General features: G+C 41.6%; 1 protein-coding gene and 1 long non-coding RNA gene across 5 annotated transcripts in view; both read right to left on the minus strand.

Moving 5' to 3' along the window:
- Nucleotides 1–8,194, minus strand: part of LOC146972352 (uncharacterized) — a 96,028-nt gene extending 87,834 nt beyond the window's left edge. For 3 of the 4 annotated variants that reach the window (XR_015037870.1, XR_015037871.1, XR_015037868.1), the window contains exons 1-2: nt 8,091–8,194; nt 6,217–6,589 (exon numbers count right to left, since the gene is read on the minus strand). This is a non-coding gene — a long non-coding RNA (uncharacterized LOC146972352). Of the gene's footprint in view, nt 1–6,216; nt 6,590–7,757; nt 7,940–8,090 lie in introns of those variants that run through there. The other variant, XR_015037869.1, reaches the window with a different exon arrangement.
- Nucleotides 8,195–13,694: 5,500 nt separating this feature from the next.
- Nucleotides 13,695–18,533, minus strand: sox4b (SRY-box transcription factor 4b). The gene has a single exon (XM_085802466.1). It carries the CDS (start codon nt 17,714–17,716, stop codon nt 16,436–16,438), a length of 1,281 nt encoding a protein of 426 aa, XP_085658592.1. The 5' UTR covers nt 17,717–18,533; the 3' UTR covers nt 13,695–16,435.
- Nucleotides 18,534–19,111: the final 578 nt, after the last annotated feature.

Genomic DNA, 19,111 nt, shown 5'->3' on the forward strand with positions numbered 1-19,111 from the left:
AAAGGGCTGTGACTGACAGTTAAGACAGGTTAATATCTAATGTAGAGAAATGTTATGTCTCTAGCTGATGATGATGATAAGGAGATGTGTTTGCTTATAAATAGAGGAGCCTCCTAACTGGCAAGAGTTAGAAGGAAAACTTTGTTATGTGTTTAGCCTAAAAGTGTGGTTGCTTTCCTAGCTGTCTCTCTCCCTCTCTCTGGAAGGTTTGATGTACAAAAATGTTCAAACGTGTTTGTCCATGGTACAAAAGATCAGATGGATGAATGTGTATGGAGAGGAGCAGTTGCACAGCCGGGTCATGTACTCCCATATAAGACTGAGCACCCAGCACAGAGGACAGTCTGACCATTCACTTAGTGTGGGCTGAAGGCTGGCTTCTCTTCACTCATTGTGCTCTGGCTCTGGCCACGGCTCAATTCTGCTTGAGACAGATGTGATTTCAATTAGCCTGCACAACCCGATGCATGACTTTGTGTTCTCTCCTTCACTCAGGCATAACATGAACCTTTCTCACACTTAACTGGATCAGCGCTCCACTCACTGGGTCATTGCTCCTTCCTTTTGATTATCAAACAGGTAAACATGGCAGATGCTCGGGAGAGAGAATACTACAGATTATACATTGATGATACATGATACATTACGGGCTAAAGCCACATAAACAGGCACTGCAGTTCCAATTTTCAATGACTGATCTTGTTTCTTAGATGAGTTCAAACGGATGCTTTTAGACCTGTTAAACCAAAGCTGTTATGGGCCATTTGCCAACATATTATCAGAATTTGGCTAAATAATTTTATGAAATCTTATACAGAGAATACAGAGAATTCAGAAGTCACTGATGTAAAGTGATACCAGGAGGCTGTGTGGAAGAAAATCTGGTTGGATTGCTTTCTGCCAATATAAACAGTCAGAGTATGTAGATATATAAAAAATGTATAAACATGTCAGTTTACACTTCTCTCAACAGTGTACGGTAAATACATTCAAGATTACTAGTTTGGGCAAATATAGTAGTTATGGGTGATCTTCTAAAGAGAAGAGTACCCCGTATAGAATCTATAAACTGTCATTAAGGGGTTTAGTATAATTCTGGTGTGGCTGTGAGTGAATGGACATGTCCTGGAAGTGTAATGAAAAAACAAAAAATGTGCATTTGATAGAAGCTGTCACTAAAATGATTTACTGCATCTTTATCAACAATATTATAACACAGTCAGTCACAGTGATTAAAGTGATACTGTGTCTTCAATATGCATTCTCTAATGACATGTGTGTATGTGTGTCTATAAAATCACTGCTCACACTCATAATCTCCTAACTGCCAGACGATAACAGATTTGTCTGTGATAAAATCCCAGTCTTTACACGTGTGTGTGTGTCTGTCTGTCTACCGGGCAAGCCTGTCTTCATACGTGTGTGTCTGTATCTGTGTGTTCCCGTGTGGGCCTTCCTGATGCATGCCTGTCCTCGGGTGTGTCTGTGTGAGCAGCAGATTTAGCTTTGATAAAACCCCCAGTCTTTAGAGGGATTATCAGTCCATCCCCAGACAGCAACATGCTGTGCATTTATGGAGGTAATAAGTTGACCTGTAATAGACAGAAAGCCAACTGGCTAAAGCTGTTATTGGAAATTGTGTCCCTATATCTATACCTGGGAGAGGCCTGGGGGGAGGAGGAGCAGAAAGCAATATCTTCAGGGGCAGTTAAGACCTGCTGCGCAACACACCATGTGATCTCTCATCCAGTGAATTTTGATTTGGTGCTTACAGTTATGTGTTTTCTGATTGATTTGTCATGCTATTGTCTGCAGTTTGGTTTTGACTTTACTAGTATCCCAGAAGGTGTAACGTGCGGCAAGCAGAAAATCACAAGGACACAGTCTAACACAAAACAAGACATTAACATTTCAACCCAAACGTAAACCAGCTAAATAGCAACATCGCAGAGTCCTATTTTTTTTTTTTTTTAAACATTATCTTCCAGCGATATCTCATTGCGTGATTTGGATATTTCAAACTAGGCCAAAATCTCTGAAAAGGTCATACTGTATGATTGTGAATGCAGGCTGACTGGTTTTCGGGTCAAAGCAGTAAAAAAAAGAAAAGAAAAAAACAGTGTAGTAATTATTTGCCAAAGCAAACCTTGTGTTGTTCCTGAGCTCATTGGTTTGAATGCAGCCTATCTGGGAAAAGCCTCATAGTTATCCATCACATTGGCTATAAAGAATGAGGAAGCTCTGGATTTGTGTGTGTTTTCATGAACTCAGTCACAGTCAGGAATAAAATGACTACTCCACTGCGCAGGGTGAGAGAATTACTAGAGACAGATATAAAGAGCTATAAAGCTTTCTATCTGTCTTATTCCTGTCCTTTTCATCTCTCTTTCTTGCTCTTCTCCCCTTTTCTTCTCAATCTGTTTCGCTGGATCTCTGGCCTTGCTTTCTCTCTTCTCTCTCCTACCCATCATTTACCCCCATGTCTCTTCCCCTTGCTTCATCTCCCTATGTTCCCCCTCTATCTCTCCCTCCCCTCCTTCAAACGCTTTGCCTCATGCGCAGTCATAAAGAAATAATTTATTCCTGTCCCCAAGTACGGGTATGTATTAGCATGCCAGCAGAGCACGTTAACTTATCTTGCGGCTACAGGCGCGGAGTGGTAAAACTAAGCTCTGATAGTTTGCAACAGGATGACCACAGAATGCCTGTAGCTTGGAGAATTAGGATTGTCGTCATAATTAGTAATGGTGGGCCTAATGTTTTACTGCACTGTATTTTGCGTATACTGTACCCACAGTGTAGTGTCCTGTATGACTCATTGATACGCACAACGGGAGCATCAACTCAATTTCAGCTGGGAGGGGAAATTAAAACAAAAATTATTGCAGCTGCTTTTTCCACTACTTACTCATCTTCATCAATTTAATCTCTCTCTCTTTATTCTGTCAAGGCGCACAGCACATAACATGTAGGAAATCAGTTTGAGCAGCCACTCCTCTTTGAAGATCCAGCTCAACATTCATTTGTCCATCTGTCAGTACTTGTATCAGTGCGTCAAACATTATATTTTAGAGTGCAAAAATAGTACAAATTCAGTGAAGCAGTGTGTAAACTTACACCGTAGTGGGTCAGCTGTGTTTCGCGTGTTAACTATCAAAGGCTGCACCAAAACAGATTCGACTTTAACTGGTCTAAAGTGCACACATAATACATGTATTGCAGTGATTTCGATGAAGGACTACAAGCTGCAGTGCCCACGAGCTACATGCAATGAGTGGTAAAACTAAATCTGATAGCTTTCCTGAGGCTGACCACAGCATGTCTGAGAGAATTAGGCTTATACTAGTGATTAGTTATTCTAGGCCTAATGTTTTGCTCTAGTCTAAAGCACTTTGCATAACATCAGTCCAGCTCATAAACACGTTGTACATAACAGTACCAAAACTGGCCTTGAAAAATAATAATGCACTTTTTAAACACACAGATGTATCGGTAGAATCTGTGCCTAAGGTTCGACCACTCTTCTTCAAAATGGCAACATGTTTTGTGGTTCCCATCACCAGAAGCAGAATGAAGTACTTTATATTAGTGTAATAGCAAAAACAGATGGATGTAAGATTATGGTGACACAGATTTAGTTGCACATATGCTGCAGAGAGAAAGAGATGGTGTGAAACCATTGCCCGTTTTAATGAGCATTCCAGCTTAGAGGGATATTGAGACTTCAGAGCTGGAAGATGCCACAGATTGCTGTGCTAATGTTGCCCCCCTGTAACTCAGTGGATTAGGTTTAGAAGCTCAACTCCCACTGGGACATCCATACAGAAAAAAAGTATGCTCGCATATAATGTCCACCAAAAGGCGAATGTTATGAATACTGTACTGTACTTGATAATAGCGTGACAGATAAGCAATGTAATTAAGCTACACACAGTGGAGCATACTGCATTGTAGCAGTACCCATGCCTGCGCGATGCCTATTAAGAGCTCAGTGCTGGGCCTGTCACAATGATTAGTTATGCTAAACCGGATGATTCTGTTTTACTCACAAGTTCATTAATTGGGAACTGGATTGAAGCCGCACACTTATATCAGTATCATAGGTGCACAGTGGGTGAAGAGCTTCATATGCAGAGCTACAAATCGACTTAACACTTGAAATGAAAGGGAGAAAGTTGGGAACTATTACTCTTATATAAGGCTCCATGCTTGTAATTGAAATACATAAACTGCTAACATAGCAGACATCATTCACCCCTATACTGTACAAGTGCATATACAACAGTGAGCTGCTGCTGCAGCAGATAATAAGGGAGGGATCCCAGTGTGTCACTGCATGCACGCTCTCTCCACATTTTGATATCTGAGCATCCCCCATTTCTCTCTCTATCTCTTTCTCCCCCTTGCATCCTCTATCCCGGCTTATCGTAGATGCATGACTCATCAGCACCCATACGCTCCCACTGACCTATATCTGTCCCACCTGTGTGTCACAGTGTTGACTGACCCACATTCTCACTGATCCCAGTGATTTCCAGGCTGTGACCTGAGTCTGTTCCACACGAGCAGGAGGTGGCAGGTCAATGTTTTATTTTTTCCCCTCAGTGCTAAATCGCTGGCATTAACAAGTACTGGTAAATTGTTGTTAAATGAGCATAGACTGATTAGATATTCAGTCGAATTACGATAATCACCCAGGTGATCTTTTATGTAGTTTATTTTCTATAATTGTAATCATTTATATAAACTCCTCAGATCGCTCTGTGCGTATGCTGACAATAATAAACAAGCTTTTTTTTTTCTGTGAGGAGACTTGAGGGATTAACATCACAACAGCTGAGAGCAGCCGTCTCTGCATCCCTGCCTCTCTCTGCAGCAGAGCACAGCATGGTGAAAATGTGATGCTGCGGGACCATGTGGGCTGCCATGCACAAAAGAGGCTGGAGGTGGAGCTTGGATGCTGACAAGTACTACTGCATGCTCTCATTGGCTCCCAATGACATCATTGATAAGGGGCTGCAAAGAGAGTGAAAGGAGTGAGTCTACCTTTCCACCTCTCCCTCACTCTCACATACAGTACTACAGGTTAAGAAGGCAGGCATGCAGACAACGGCCTTGTCTGCATTACCATTACGCTGCTTAACAACATGCTGAATAGAATACATGCCTCAGACGCCCTTCTTTCTGTCTCTGTCCGGTCACTGAACAGAAGCATTTGGGAAAAATATTTTTGTGACTGCAGCCGCCAAAGTGAGCAGAAATGATACCACAGCTCAGATCGCTGTTCACATGTAACTGCAGTGCAGCGGTGACATCACAGAACATCTCAGAGCGAATGTAACACAGAACTGATTATAGACAAATGAATTTGTCCCTACAGGCTCTCTGTAGATATTAAAGTCCGGTCTGCTGAAAAAGACATTTTGCATGCGACACAATGAATTTCCTTTTCCACATCTCATCAGTCAGGAGAATGCATGCAATCTTATCACGAATTAAAGTAAAAGTTTATAGGGCAGTGTTTTACCAATTAATATGTAAATTAATTAATTAATTAATCATTACTCACTTAGTTAATCATAATTGGCTACAATACATGTGCGCTGAATGGAGTAGTTGTCACATAGTGCCATAAACAGAAGATTGTGTGTTTTCCATGAGGAGCTTTTTATGACTTAAATCGGCCGAGTCTACAAACTGTGTATTCAGGTGCAGCCCTGCATGTTGTGGTGTCTATTTACACAAGCCCAAGCTGTGGCAAAATCTCTTTTGTATTTATAAGTATGTATTTTTTTAAATTCTCAGTTATGGTCTAAACTGCTTATATTAACTTCAGTAGGAGAGTAATGATTGACATTTTACAAAAGGCATGAATGACATAAACACATCATTGGATGGTAATGTCCAAACAACCACAGGCTGGAGGAGAAATCAGTTTAGTCACGTTTTTTTATTAATTCATTAATAAATTACTTATGTTATTACAAAATAAACTTTTTCTTGAATTCTGCCTGAACTTTAAACAACTTTGATCCCACATAAGCTGTGACAAATGTACACATTTTAGAGCACAGGGATAGAATATAGAGAAATAGGGGGAATTGTGGTGTTGAGTGTGTGCATGTGTGTTAGGGGTTGGACAGCCCGGCCCTACCAGCTCTACAAACAAGTGGTTGAACAAGTGCCACATCCCCAGTACAAAGTAATATTACCTACCCATGCTGAGGGCCGAGGAGGATCAGAAATGCAATATCCTGCTATCCCTGTGACTTTGGGCTGGGACATGTCTTGTAGAGAGACATACTACACATATTTATAATCCTCAAAGTGTCTCCATGAGTTTTAGGTTTCCAAGTGTGCCTAAAACGCATCCCGCTTGGCACTGATGCTGCTGAAGTTTAAATCCTTATGAGATGAGTCTTCACCTTCTCCAAAAGAAAACCGCACAGTCTCTTAATCCTCCTCTTCGCCTTAAAAGCTGCTTGATAGGTGACTCTGTACATCTTCCATGTGATTTCCACATATTTTTATTTCCTTAACCTCCCACAGGAGAAAACGCTTTGCTGGTTAATCTGGTGTTAAAATCCACCTAAGGACACGTCCCAGAGAAATAAGAAGAAAAAAAAAGATTGAAAGCAATGTAGTTAAAACTTTGTCAGTCCAAATAATTTACTCATGACTTAAAAATGAATGAAATAATAATCAAAATAGAAAATGGAAGGATACTTTACATGATAACTGATATTTAACAAACACTTAAGGTAAAAACAACAACAACAACAAAAAAGTACATGTGTCGGCATTCTAAAATTAGTTTGAAAAAGTTGAAAAAATAAACATACCAAATAACCAAATATTTTTCAGAGTGCAAAACTCATTTTGTCTCATCCAACGAATCTATCCTTTGAGTGCATATAAAAAAGTTAAGGGAAGGGCCACTGTACAATGGAATGCAGCAAATTCAAACAAGTTGTTTGGCCACACCTTCACGTGATAAAGAAAGTTTTTAAAAATCGTGTAAACTTGCATTTATTATGTTTTGGACACTTCTTACAAATCTAAAACTGTCTTTTAATCCCCACTTTAGTAACTATTTATCTTGAGAGGGTCTGCCGGCTTTTATATATTTAAAAGAAAATGGGGAAATAAAAGCTTATTCAACACTTTGGAGATAAAACGAATTCATTCAAAACATTTTTTATCCCGTGAAAATCATTTTCAGTGTTCAGAAAAGTAGTTTACTTGTGGATTTGCGCTCGTTTCTGCTGCTTTTCTTTGTATGGACTGAGAACAAAGGAGCCTTTACTGTAACAAAGAAGCTGCAGCGACTTTATACCTGTTGCTCTGTTTCCAATAAACTATCACAAGTTTCACAGTGAATTTCGAAAACTAACCAATTAATATTCCTCCCATCGCATCCCTCTGCCTCTATTGTTTTCTGCTTATTCGTGCAACAAGTTGAATTCTGTGCCACTGTTTTGTTTCTTGGAGACTTTACACCTGATTGCATTGTTCTGAATTCCCTCAGTGAAACTGGCAACTTCGCAAGACCACGATCAACCACTGCCACGAAACTCCTGCACGAGGAAAAACTATTTACAAACTATTCATCAACTAATACTTGTCACTTTGTCTCTTTTCCAGCGTGCGTAAAAGCTCCTTCTCTCCGCAAACTTCTGACAGGCAGCTGCTTTGTCTTGTGCGTCGCAACATCCCCAAGAGACAAAAACACGGCAGCAGCACAAACTCCATCTCACCTCCGTTAAAGCCCATTGTCAATTCATTCAAAGTATCATAGGTTGACTATTAATGAGCGTTATGAAGATGCGTGTCTGAGCATCCCCTCAAGTTATCTCCTCAAAGCGCCCCGCATCAGACAAAGGAAAAGGGGACCGCTCCTCTCGCTCTCTCTCTCTCTCTCTCCCCGCTGCCACTGTTTCTCTAAGTCTCTCTCCCTTTCCCTCCTGCTTTGTGCTCAAGTTTGAGCGCTGACGCACCAACTACAGCAGCAACTTTTGACTGGAAATAGGTTTCGAAAATCGCTTCGGGGGTGCAAGCGGAAGGTAGTATCCCGGTCGGAGGCAACTCACCTGAGGGTGGTTTGCTGTGTGCGCGTCGCCGTGCGTCGTGGAAAAAGTTTGAGAGGGCACATCTAGCTTTGTGTTGTGGAGTCCCCCTTTGTCTACACGTGTGATAGATGGATGGGGCTCCTTTTGGCCGCGCCTAGTTCATTTCGCTCTCCAAAGAGTCCCGCCCTCTCAAAGTCAAACAACTATGCACACAACAATATAGACGGGCCGATGTGTGATTACACATAAAGAGCATGATGCTTGATAATTAAAAGGAAGTATTTCATAATTTATTTAGGCTCTCCAACTTCACTTGAATTAGTTTATTTACTTTCTCCACTCAGTTAATGAATTTATCATTCTGTCATTAGTATTTATTGTTTTCATTCTTTTCATCCAGTGAATTAAAGTAACATTGTATTTACCTTCCATCTATTTGGTCACTCACTCACGCCTTTGTTTTCTCACGCGCCAGCATCTTGCAGGTTTTTTTTCCCTTCTCTTTTGATAAACTCTCTCATTCTAGTGGCCACAAAAACACTTCAAACTGTCACCTAACACTTCGCTGCATCTTTTCCTTTCTCTCACTCTCCATTTTCTCTTATATTTTTTCCCCTCAATATTTTGTGTGTATTCATAACATGGGCAGGCTGACAAAAACTTTGGTGGATGCACCGCCTGGAGAACACCATTGTGTCTGGACAGCAGCAGCAGCAGCGGCAGCAGCAGGGGAACAAAGGGAGAGACAAAAGAGAAAGGTCTCATTGTTTTTTTGATGCACACAGTAGCACGTAAATATAAATAATGACGCCGAGCAGTGCTCCGGCTGCAAGGTGTAACCTTGTTAAGTGAAACGGCTCATTTAGAAGCGATGTAGGCCTGTGAGGTTAAGAAAATCACCTCGGTGATTCATAGTTTATTATAGATGTTTACATGGAGCTGAGGTTTGTAATAAACACTTTGATCTTTTAATTGCTTATTACTTTAACCACCTGCTGTCAATTAATTACATAACTACATATATGTTTATACACTGTATGAATACATATGCATGAGCAGAGTCTCTTGTTACTGAACACTGTTATCATCGTCCGTCTGTTCTCTGCTCTTCTGCTCTCACTAAAGACAATGGACAAGGATCCTCAGGTATTTGTCTAACCACCTGTCACTTCCCATCATTTCTATGACTTCATGTTTTTTCTTCTACTTTTTTTTCGACCATGTATTACACAGTACGTTACAAATTCAAGTATGTAATGATAATACAGTACGTTATATTGTGTAGATATAGTCTAGTGTTTGTAATTACATAGTAATTCCAGTTAGACAAAATGCACTCCAGTCATGCTGACAAGTACACAGCAGGGAAAGTGGCAAAGCATGCTGGTGATAGTGGAGTCAGTGGTGGCATTTCACATGTGACTGTGTGTGTGTGTGTGTGTGTGTGTGTGTGTGTGTGTTGTAGGTGTGGGGGTGGAGAGGGAAAGCAGAGGAAGCTATACTATAACTGTCTCCTCTTCCAGTTGTAAGTCTTCCTCCTCCTCCTCCTAACAGTCACATCTTCATGCCCGAGAAGAATCAAACACCCAGACAGACGACCCACATGTAGTACATGCTAATACATGCAACAACAGTCAGTGGACATACGTCTCTCTATAGGAGGATTAAAACGATTCTAAGGCATGTGTGACCTTACCTGGCATATTGCACTTGCTTTCACCTGATGAAGGTTGCGCTTCCATCTCTTAACGGATGTAGGCAAACACAGCACCACTCTCACCCACAACGTCCTGGGTCCTGAAAACGAACCAGACAAACAGGAACTTCTCAGTGTGTTCTGGTTTGTGTGATGTTTTTTGTTTATGTGAATGCGAGCCTATGGGAACGTCTCAGATACAGTCAGAAGCAGTTACAGCAGGTACAGACTAGAGTAACTAGTAAACTAAAGATAACAGACACAACCACTGTGTCCTGTATTCATATGCCAGACAGATAGAGATTAATAATGAAGAAGGAATACTACTGCTCATATGAAAAACGGTTTGAACTGAGAACAACACAAAGACATGATGTTAGTGCAAAAAATGAAACAGAAGAGTAGCTTTTTAAAAATGCATAAGACAGAGAAAGAGGGAAGAAATAGTTATAACCTCCCCCTCCTCCCTCCCTCTCCTCCTCCCAGAACGGCTACATATACAGTCAGGCAAACATAGAGATACAGTCATACCTCTCTCACCCCCCTCCGGCAGAGCTCTTATACCCCCTGCTGTGGTTTTACTGGGCCACTGACTCCAGCAGTCAGCCTGCTCTGCTCTGCCCTGGCTGCTGCCTGCATCTCTCCCACTGAGGAGTCAGCTGAGCCACGCATGAGACTGCACACTGAACAGGCTACATACAGCTTAGAGGAGCTTAACACACACACAGAGATACACACACAAAGTGATGGAGCTCTACGGAAATTTGCAAGATTATACCACAAACTACAGATATGATCTCCTCTCATGCGGCTATTTATCATTTTGATGTTAAGAAATACAGCTGCTATTATAAAATGCATAGGAGTTTGTTCACACTCAGTGCAGAGTCAGTGGTCAACACACAGCCAATTATGCTATGAAAAAAGGTGCACATTTGCATATTGTGCATGGACAGAGTTACCCTATAGACGCATCATAAAATCAGTTATGGGTTAATGGACAAGTGCACACTCACTGTATTTCATTTACACCTGAAAATATAATGACTGGGTGTTGGCTGCGCTGCAATTATAGGTGTAGTTCACAGTCTGATTTGTTTTTTCATCTGCTCTACTCCAAATTAGAACTCACAATTAATGATTGTGCACAATAACATATATAGTGAATAAAGTGAACCTCATTTTGACATGACATGTTCTGAAATTCTAAATGCCTTGCTCCTTACCTACTCATTACACACAGACAATTAAACTAATTTGACATGCGCATGAGTGCTCACTGAAATGGTACTGAAGAGGTATTTTCCTACATACTGTACAAAGTGTGACGGATATAGACAAAATAATGAACTGCTTCAAATGGCTTGCTATATATATTACGCTGTATAATAAAGAATTTCACAATAGCCCATACTTTATGTCTCGCTATCCTAAAGTAATTAAGCATCCAATTATAACATTAAAAACAGCAGATGTTTTTACCATACATAATGGCTCTACATAGTCATATAATAACAGCTATAGTATCTTTATTGTTATTTTATACAACTAAAAGCCATTTAATCATAGGGTAGAATAGCGTACAAGCCATGTCATATTTTAAGGATATCACACTGCATGCTGAAGATTCCTTCAAAGTATCAACATTGAGGATGTGACATTTTAAGATGTCATGCTGCTACTTGTTTGTTCTTTTATACAACTAAATCTGACAGAAGACAAGGACCAACAGTTCAGATCAAATGATAGATTTGCTGATGTCTGAGGTAGACGCACAGTGTCTGGTCTTTCTGTGGGCATGCCCATGTCATGTGGTTTAATTTTATGCATAGGATTTTAACCACATGCACACACGCACACACATACATACACACACACACATACATACACAAACACACGCACACACAGACAGACAAACATGGAGACATGCACATAGTATAGACAGATAGACATGCTTGTCAGCTATGCTGGAGGGCCCTTGGCTGACTGCTGCTAAACCAGCCCTTCCCCCACAATAAGGGTCTGTCTGGGAGAGGGGGATGGGAAATCATGACTGTCTGAACACCAGACAGCCAGCATACAGCACAACAGACTAGATAGAATAGGATAGAATAGAATAGAAGTTAACTTTCCAATTGGTAGTTGTGAATTTTTCTGTAAACATCCTTTATCCCATCCCTTATCATTCAGCCACTTGAGATGGCTTTAGTGAGTGTGCAGTTTATATTAATGATGTAAATGGGCAACACTTAAATCTTCAGCAGGAATAAATAGTAGGCAGTTAGACAAACCCAAGTAGGCTACACAAGAAGCATATTTGTAATGAAAAAAGGCTGTTGGTCATGGGAAAGTGGGAGAGATGCTTACCTTCATCACTTCATCACTTGGTCTGTATAATATGGTGTCTAGGTGAATGTATACATGCATAGTAGTTTCCCCGCTGTGAGGCTTCATCTGGACAGTTGTAATGGCAATGGTTGTTTGAGCTGGATTCTTGTCTTTAAATTAGACTTTGAGGAGAAGTCTATAGCATGATGAGTATCGACTATCCAGGGGATGTGTGCAGCATACAGTATATGTGCTTCATCTTTTTGATCTAAGTATCCATTGTTAATTATTATGGTGTTTTATGTTTGGAATGATTCGTGCGCTACTTAGAAATTAAAAATCTGTTGGGATTTCTCAGGATGCACATCTCATCCTCAAACCAAAAGATATTCTGAAGGAGGTTAATCAATGCACTTCATTGTTGGTAGGGTTACAACCTGTGTTTTCAGTTTGCTGCAAGTGACACTAAAATATTAGCATTTTTCAAGCAGAATCAAAACAACTTTGCATTTTGTATGATGCATTTGATTCTTAACCCTTTGAGCCACAAATCAATGTAGCATGGCTTTTTAAACAGACAAAATAAAGCTTTTTTTTTAATGTGATCTCTTCCTGATCGTAAAACTGTGCAGCTCGGTTTAAAGAATCAGTCTACTGTGGATCTGTAGACCCAGTTATTTCTGAGCTAGGTCATGTCATATGGCCATGTAATCATCCGACCTCATATCAACACCCCTGTCCTACTAAGATACATTTAGAATGCATGCAGTAGACTTAAGCCTCGTGGCTATGGGGTTAAAATAATCTTATTGATTTGCTCTCTCTGAGTCTACTGTTTATAAATGCATTTCTGGCTGCTCACTGCTGTTGTAAGCTTCCCTGAGGCTTTACAGTGTCAAGACCATCCCAAGTCTATGGAGGGGGGAGTCTGCTATAAAACTATTTCAAAGTCACTGCTGCCTATTGTACTTGAACTGGGAAAACAGTGTTGTTGTTTTTTTTTCATAGCTCAGTGATCAGCTGTGAATCATTCACACTCAGTTTATTGCTGTGATGTTTAAAAAAAAAGAGTCATGAGTGATATGCAGATATGAACAACACTCAATGTGATACTTTGGATTACAAATCATATTTCTTTTGATGGGAATGTTTGTGCTTTAATAACTTCTTCTTCATCACGGTAACCATGGTATTATAATTCCTTCCACAAATGTAGGTGATCACCATTGGCTTCTCAGAAAGCAGTCCATCAGTTCATATTGGTTAGTCCTAGTAATCCATGTTTAGGAAACTTTCCATATAGTAAGATTTGCTATTCTTTTACATCATTACATTGCATTATGCAATACCCATTGCATTATGCAATGTAATGTTACTAAGTAAAAAGTTGGTGCAGTGGTGACCTGAGTCAGTAGCCCTGTGTAATGTCCCTCATTATCTCTATCAAAATACAAATAATAATGATAACAGATGCATGAAGCTGGTAATGATAATAGGGAGTTAATAATCAATTTCATTATCAGTGGAATCCAATAATGTCATTGTTTGCTGCTGATGGACAGAAAGAGAGAGAGAAAAGTTCAAGAATCAAGAGAAGAGAATTTCAGTTCCAGCTGATATTTATTATCCTTCCTTGAAAAAGTTCTGTACACAAGTTTATATCAACAATCTGACAGGCAGTGAATGGACACAATTTAGCTGGCATGAGTTTGCCCCCCCTTTCTCTGAGTTTCAAAAAAAGGGTGGGCCCTTTGTTTATGGCATGATTAGAGACAATAAATGATAATTCTACACAGCATATTGCACAGGATGGATGAAAAATAAAGTTAATATATTTAAAAATGCTTTCATATATATATAAAAAAAAGAGTCCTGAACTGACCACCTTAAATGTAAGTAAGGATGTGTAAAAGATAGCAGTTCTAGACAGTGCCTGTCCTCGATAGCAACAACATACATAAACACACAATCTTTTTGCTTTATGATACAGTCAAATATACAAAGATCGAGTTCACGTTTCATCGTTTTTTCCTCATTTTTTTCATTTTTTCTGAAAAACACAACAGCTAATAACCTGAATCTGAAATACAAATGCTATTCACCATGCCATAAAGATACTAAAACAATTATTAGCTAATAGTTAGCCGACAAGTAGAAAAGATTATATATTCAAATACAATGAGAAACGCAGTACAAGTGTTGCGGAACTCAAGTCAGAAATTTGAATATGCTTGATGTTGTCATCCTTGTTGCTTGCTTGCTATATTGACAGCCTGTTCAATCCAGTGGTTGATTGGCAAATTTGACATCAATTAATGAAAACATCAAGAAATAAGTCAAATTTAAAGCTACAATCTCCTCATTTGTTGTCATAGGCAAGATATCTGACTGGAAATGCCAAAAAAAAGAGAAAAGAAAAGAAAAAAAATCAAAAGAACACAAGTGGCTGCTGAAGATAGTGACGCTGTTAAACCCACAGGGTCCACAGGAACAGCCTCTAGAAGTAATGTGTTCCTGTGTCTTTAAGGAGCCTGCAGACTAGCACTGTAAACGTAGAAGGTAGGCTGATATAAAGGCTGGTGCTGCATTTAAGTGCTGTCGGGAAAATCGTAATTGCATCCTCATAACTGGGTTTCTTAAGTGTCTCATGTCCCTGCCCACTCGGGATGTTCAGGGACTGGACACTAAGGAGGTTTTGTCAGTCTTTGCTGGTAAAAGTCAAACAAACTTTGCCAAATTAGTGAATTAAAACACCAATTACACACCTGATTTATTTTATCTCCTCTGCATGGTCAAGTAAGCCAAAGTTAGGCTGGTGCCTTTACTTTTTAAGATTAATCCATAGGCACCATAGTGATATAAGGTTTGTTTTGCTGGCTGTTCTTACAAAAGCGTTTGAACAGGCAACAAAAAAGCATATGTACGAGTTTGCTATGAGCACTTGAAGGCAGCATGAAAACCAGCCTGCCGGGGTATTAAAAATTAGGAAATCCAATACAGCTGTATTAGTAGGCTACACACACCGATTGTTGACTCCCCCATTTTCTATATAGATTTGTACAAAAATACACTGAGAAAATAATCAAACTGTTTCCTCTCTTTTAAGTGTCCAAAAGTGTGTACATTTAAATATAAAAAGAAATCAAAAGTTGTGTTTTTTAAAACTCTAGCCCTTCGCCTGAGAAGGAAATGTGACAGACACAGACATACAGACAAACAACCGTGTAAGAAAAAAAGGATTAGATCATGTATACAAGAAATTAAAAAAAAGAAAAAAAGATCAAGTCAAAAACGCTTGGCCCAGTATATAAATACAACATCCCATATAAAATGGCATCTGAATACATGTACAAAACAAAGCTCAGAGGATGAAAAAAAAAAAATCGGTGAGGATTTCTATAACTATCATCTGAAATTAACATTATAAAGAATTTTGGTCCTGAATCGTAGAGAACACGTGTATAAAGTTCAGCACAGATTTGAAGTTGCGTTTGAATCCTGAAGTCTGAAAAATTACAACAGCTGGTGATTATTTCAATGTCCTTTTTTTAAAAAGAGAAGAACCGAAGCGAGCGCCACCTATCCATTTAAATAATCCTAATACTAGTTGTTTTTTTGTTGTTTTTTTTAACTGCTCGACAGTCTTACAGAAAATCTCAGCACAAGATAGGAACAAAGTAGGCTATCATGCTTAACATGTTTTTTTGCTTTTGAGAAAATAGTCGACTTTTAAAAAACATCAACCCACCTCGGTTTCATTAAAAAACTCCTTTCGGTGACACACCACAATAAAAATGTCGCACGACAGTCCTGTTTCTGTACCTTTGTAGTGGTGAAGTTCACTTGGCGATTGGTAAAAAGTTGTGAAATGTCCCTTTTTTTTTAAGTCAGCAACAACATTGATTAAGTGAACGGCGGACCGCGTTACGTGCAAATCAATCACAGTTAAGTTGTTCAGTTCAAAACAGTCCAGGACGAAGCGATTCTCAAGCAGGAAACCCTGTCTGTCTGTCTGTCTGTCTGTCTGCCTCTCCTCGTCTCTCCCCTTGTTTTGCACTCCCCCCACTTATCGTGGTTGTACCAAGTCCCACAGTCCACGCATCCAAAGAAAAGTACAAAAAGCAAGTTATTCGCTTTAAAGTTGAGCTTCCCAAGGACTTGCATCGCTTTTGCCTTTATGGACGAGAAGGGACGGGGGCTAGTTTCAGTGGGGCTTTACTAGTCTGCTGTAGTCACAACACAAACTCTAGTACACCCACTGTGCCAGGAACCCCTGTTTCTGTTTGTGGTCATATGTTTGCGCGCAGGACATTACCTGTCGTTGTCTGCGTTTTTTGCTCACTCAGTATGTGAACACCAGGTTGGAGATGGTGGACTCCAGCCAGTCCCCGGAGATCATCTCGCTGACTTCGGGCGTGCAGTAGTCGGGGAACTCGAAGTGAGAGCCCCCGGAGCCGGACTCAAAGTTCAAATCTAAGTCTCTGTCCAGCACCGAGGAACCGAAGCTCCCCAGCGACATGCTATCAAAGCTGGGGCTCGGGTTGATGTCGAGCAAGTCGTCCTCGAACTCCTCATCCTCCGAGGAAGAGGAGGACGAGGAGTGGGACGAGGCGGAGGAGTGAGAGCCGGAGGGAGTCGGGGAGGAAGCCCGCCGACTGCTGTACGTGTGGCCGCCGTGGCGCTCTGAAGACCCGCCCAGGCTGCTGCTGCTGCCGCTGCTGCTGCTGCTGCTGCCGCTGCTGCTGCTGGGGGACTCGGCTCCCTCCTCCCTGCCGCTGGCCGCGTCCTCATACAGGCTGAGCGGATCACTGGAGTCCGCCGAGCTGCTGAGCGTCGGGCTGGCCGGGACCACGACGGAGGACGTGGGGCTGACGCTCAGGCTGGCCGCGCTGCTCCCGAAGACGTAAACTCGCTTGGGCTTCTTGCCATCCGGTATCTGCTTAGCTGCTGAGGAGACAGATTTCGACTTGTAGAGAGAGTTGTGATGGTGCTCTGATGGGTGCTCAGAGGCAAACGGTGATGCTTTGGTGCTGCTACTGCTGCTGCTCCCGAAAAGTGATTTGTGGGGTTTGCTGCTGCTGGGTGATTTGGATCCATTCTTCCTCGAAGATGAGGATGTCTTGGTGCTGGTGTTGTTAGAGCTACTGTTGAGTTTCTCTCCCTTGTCTCCGCTACTGCCAGGCTTAGAGGCGCTTGATTTCACCTTCTTCCTCGGCCGGTACTTGTAGTCGGGATAGTCCGCCATGTGCTTGAGTCTGAGCCGCTCCGCCTCTCTGATGAAGGGGATCTTGTCGCTGTCTCTGAGCAGCTTCCACCGCTTCCCCAGCCTCTTGGAGATCTCAGCGTTGTGCATGTCCGGGGACTGTTCCATGATCTTTCTCCTTTCTATCTGCGACCACACCATAAACGCGTTCATGGGTCTCTTGATGTGGCCGCTTGGAGTTTTGCACCACGCCGGGTTTTCTCCCAGCTTGTCCCCGGTCGATGAGGCTGTGGAGCCCGGGGAGAGAGGCGAGGCGGCCGCGTCCAGATCCATGCACGCACCGGAGTCGGAGCTCGAGTCCCCGGCGAAAAAGGACAGCGCCTCGGCGGTGCTCTCCGTGTGGCTCATTTTCTGCACCATGCTGCCCGGTTACACACAGAGGGAGAGCGGTGTACTTGCTCCTTCTCCCTCCTCTCTCCGTGGTCCTCCAATTCACTTTACAGCAAACTCAGCTATTTTCTCCCACTCTTCACAGTTTGAGCTCAGTAGAAAAAAAAAGGCGCAAGAAATAATTCACTCCTGAGATGTGCAGTAAACTCGGCAACAGTTCAGTCCAAAGTAGCCTGAAAAGGCTGGATGTGTAAAAAGAAAAAAAAAGTTTAATTTCCAGATTCTGTAGGTGTTGGAACAGCACGGACAGTTATAGTACACTCTCCACTGTGTACCCTCTTATCAGTCTCTTCCTTCTGTGTTATAAAATCAATTCAGCCGTGTGGCGACTGAACATAGAGCTGCAGAGCGCAGACTGAGTGCCACACTGTGCGCTCGGGCACTTACAAATGGTTCCCAAGTAACAGTGTGTAAAGTAAGTGCTTTTCTCTGCATCAACTCTGTCCCCTCTCCTAGAAACAAAAGTCATGCATGGTGGGGAGGAAAAAAAGAGACCTAGAGCGAGTTACACTGTCCGCCTTCCATCTGCAGACCTGCAGTCGAGTTTCAAGCAGCCCTCCAGACCCGGCCCCCCTTGCTTGCATTTATCCCTTCCCGAGATACAACGGCGATAAAAATCCACCAATGGCACGCTGTCGCTACCCTGCTTCTGGGCCAAATGCACGCCCCTTTCAGCGCTGATTGGCCAAAAATGGAATGTAATAATAATCAGCGCGTGCAATGAGGAGCCTCGTGTCTGACCTCATTCCAGAATACAACAAGAAACTAAATTTTTTTAAAGAGACACTGGCTTATGTTATGGACCCCCACCCCCCCACACACTTTTTTTTCATATGAGCTGGCGTTACCACCAGCTCATATGAAGACCATTAACATATAGCTTTATGGGAACGTAAGTATATTACTTTACCATATGGAAACTTTAACACAGAGTTTGTAGCAGTGTATTGCCAGGATAATTCTGGGTAAAAGAAATATAGGCTACTACTGTGGTATAAACCTCCTTGGTGTTATGAATGGTGCTCATCTATGTTATTGATGAGCTGGAATCTGGAACCAGAGTACTTGGCAGCGCAGAAACACTTCACCTTGTGGTACACTTTCTAACGCTTACGCGCTGTGATGTAGATATGATGTGCTGTATATTTTTGAAAAGTGATTGTACCTTGTGGCAGAGAAGAGGAGACTCTTTTATAACAGTAATGATAACTGTTTCAACTGGCGCTTATTTGGCTACAGGTGGTCACTGACCAAGGTTGTGTTATCATGGACCCGTTGCGGAACTAGACCATGTTCAACAGTTGAGCCTGAGCGCGTCACAAACAGGGAAATGTCTCTTGGACACATCACGATCGTTAGGCTGGT

Source organism: Trachurus japonicus, chromosome 16 (genome assembly GCF_045865225.1).
Source record: "Trachurus japonicus isolate A0001 chromosome 16, Traja_1.0".
In the NCBI taxonomy this organism is placed as follows: domain Eukaryota; kingdom Metazoa; phylum Chordata; class Actinopteri; order Carangiformes; family Carangidae; genus Trachurus; species Trachurus japonicus.

Bases quoted from the DNA above. Each gene is read 5' to 3' on its own strand.
- sox4b (XM_085802466.1), bottom strand. From the start codon at position 17,716: ATGGTGCAGAAAATGAGCCACACGGAGAGCACCGCCGAGGCGCTGTCC.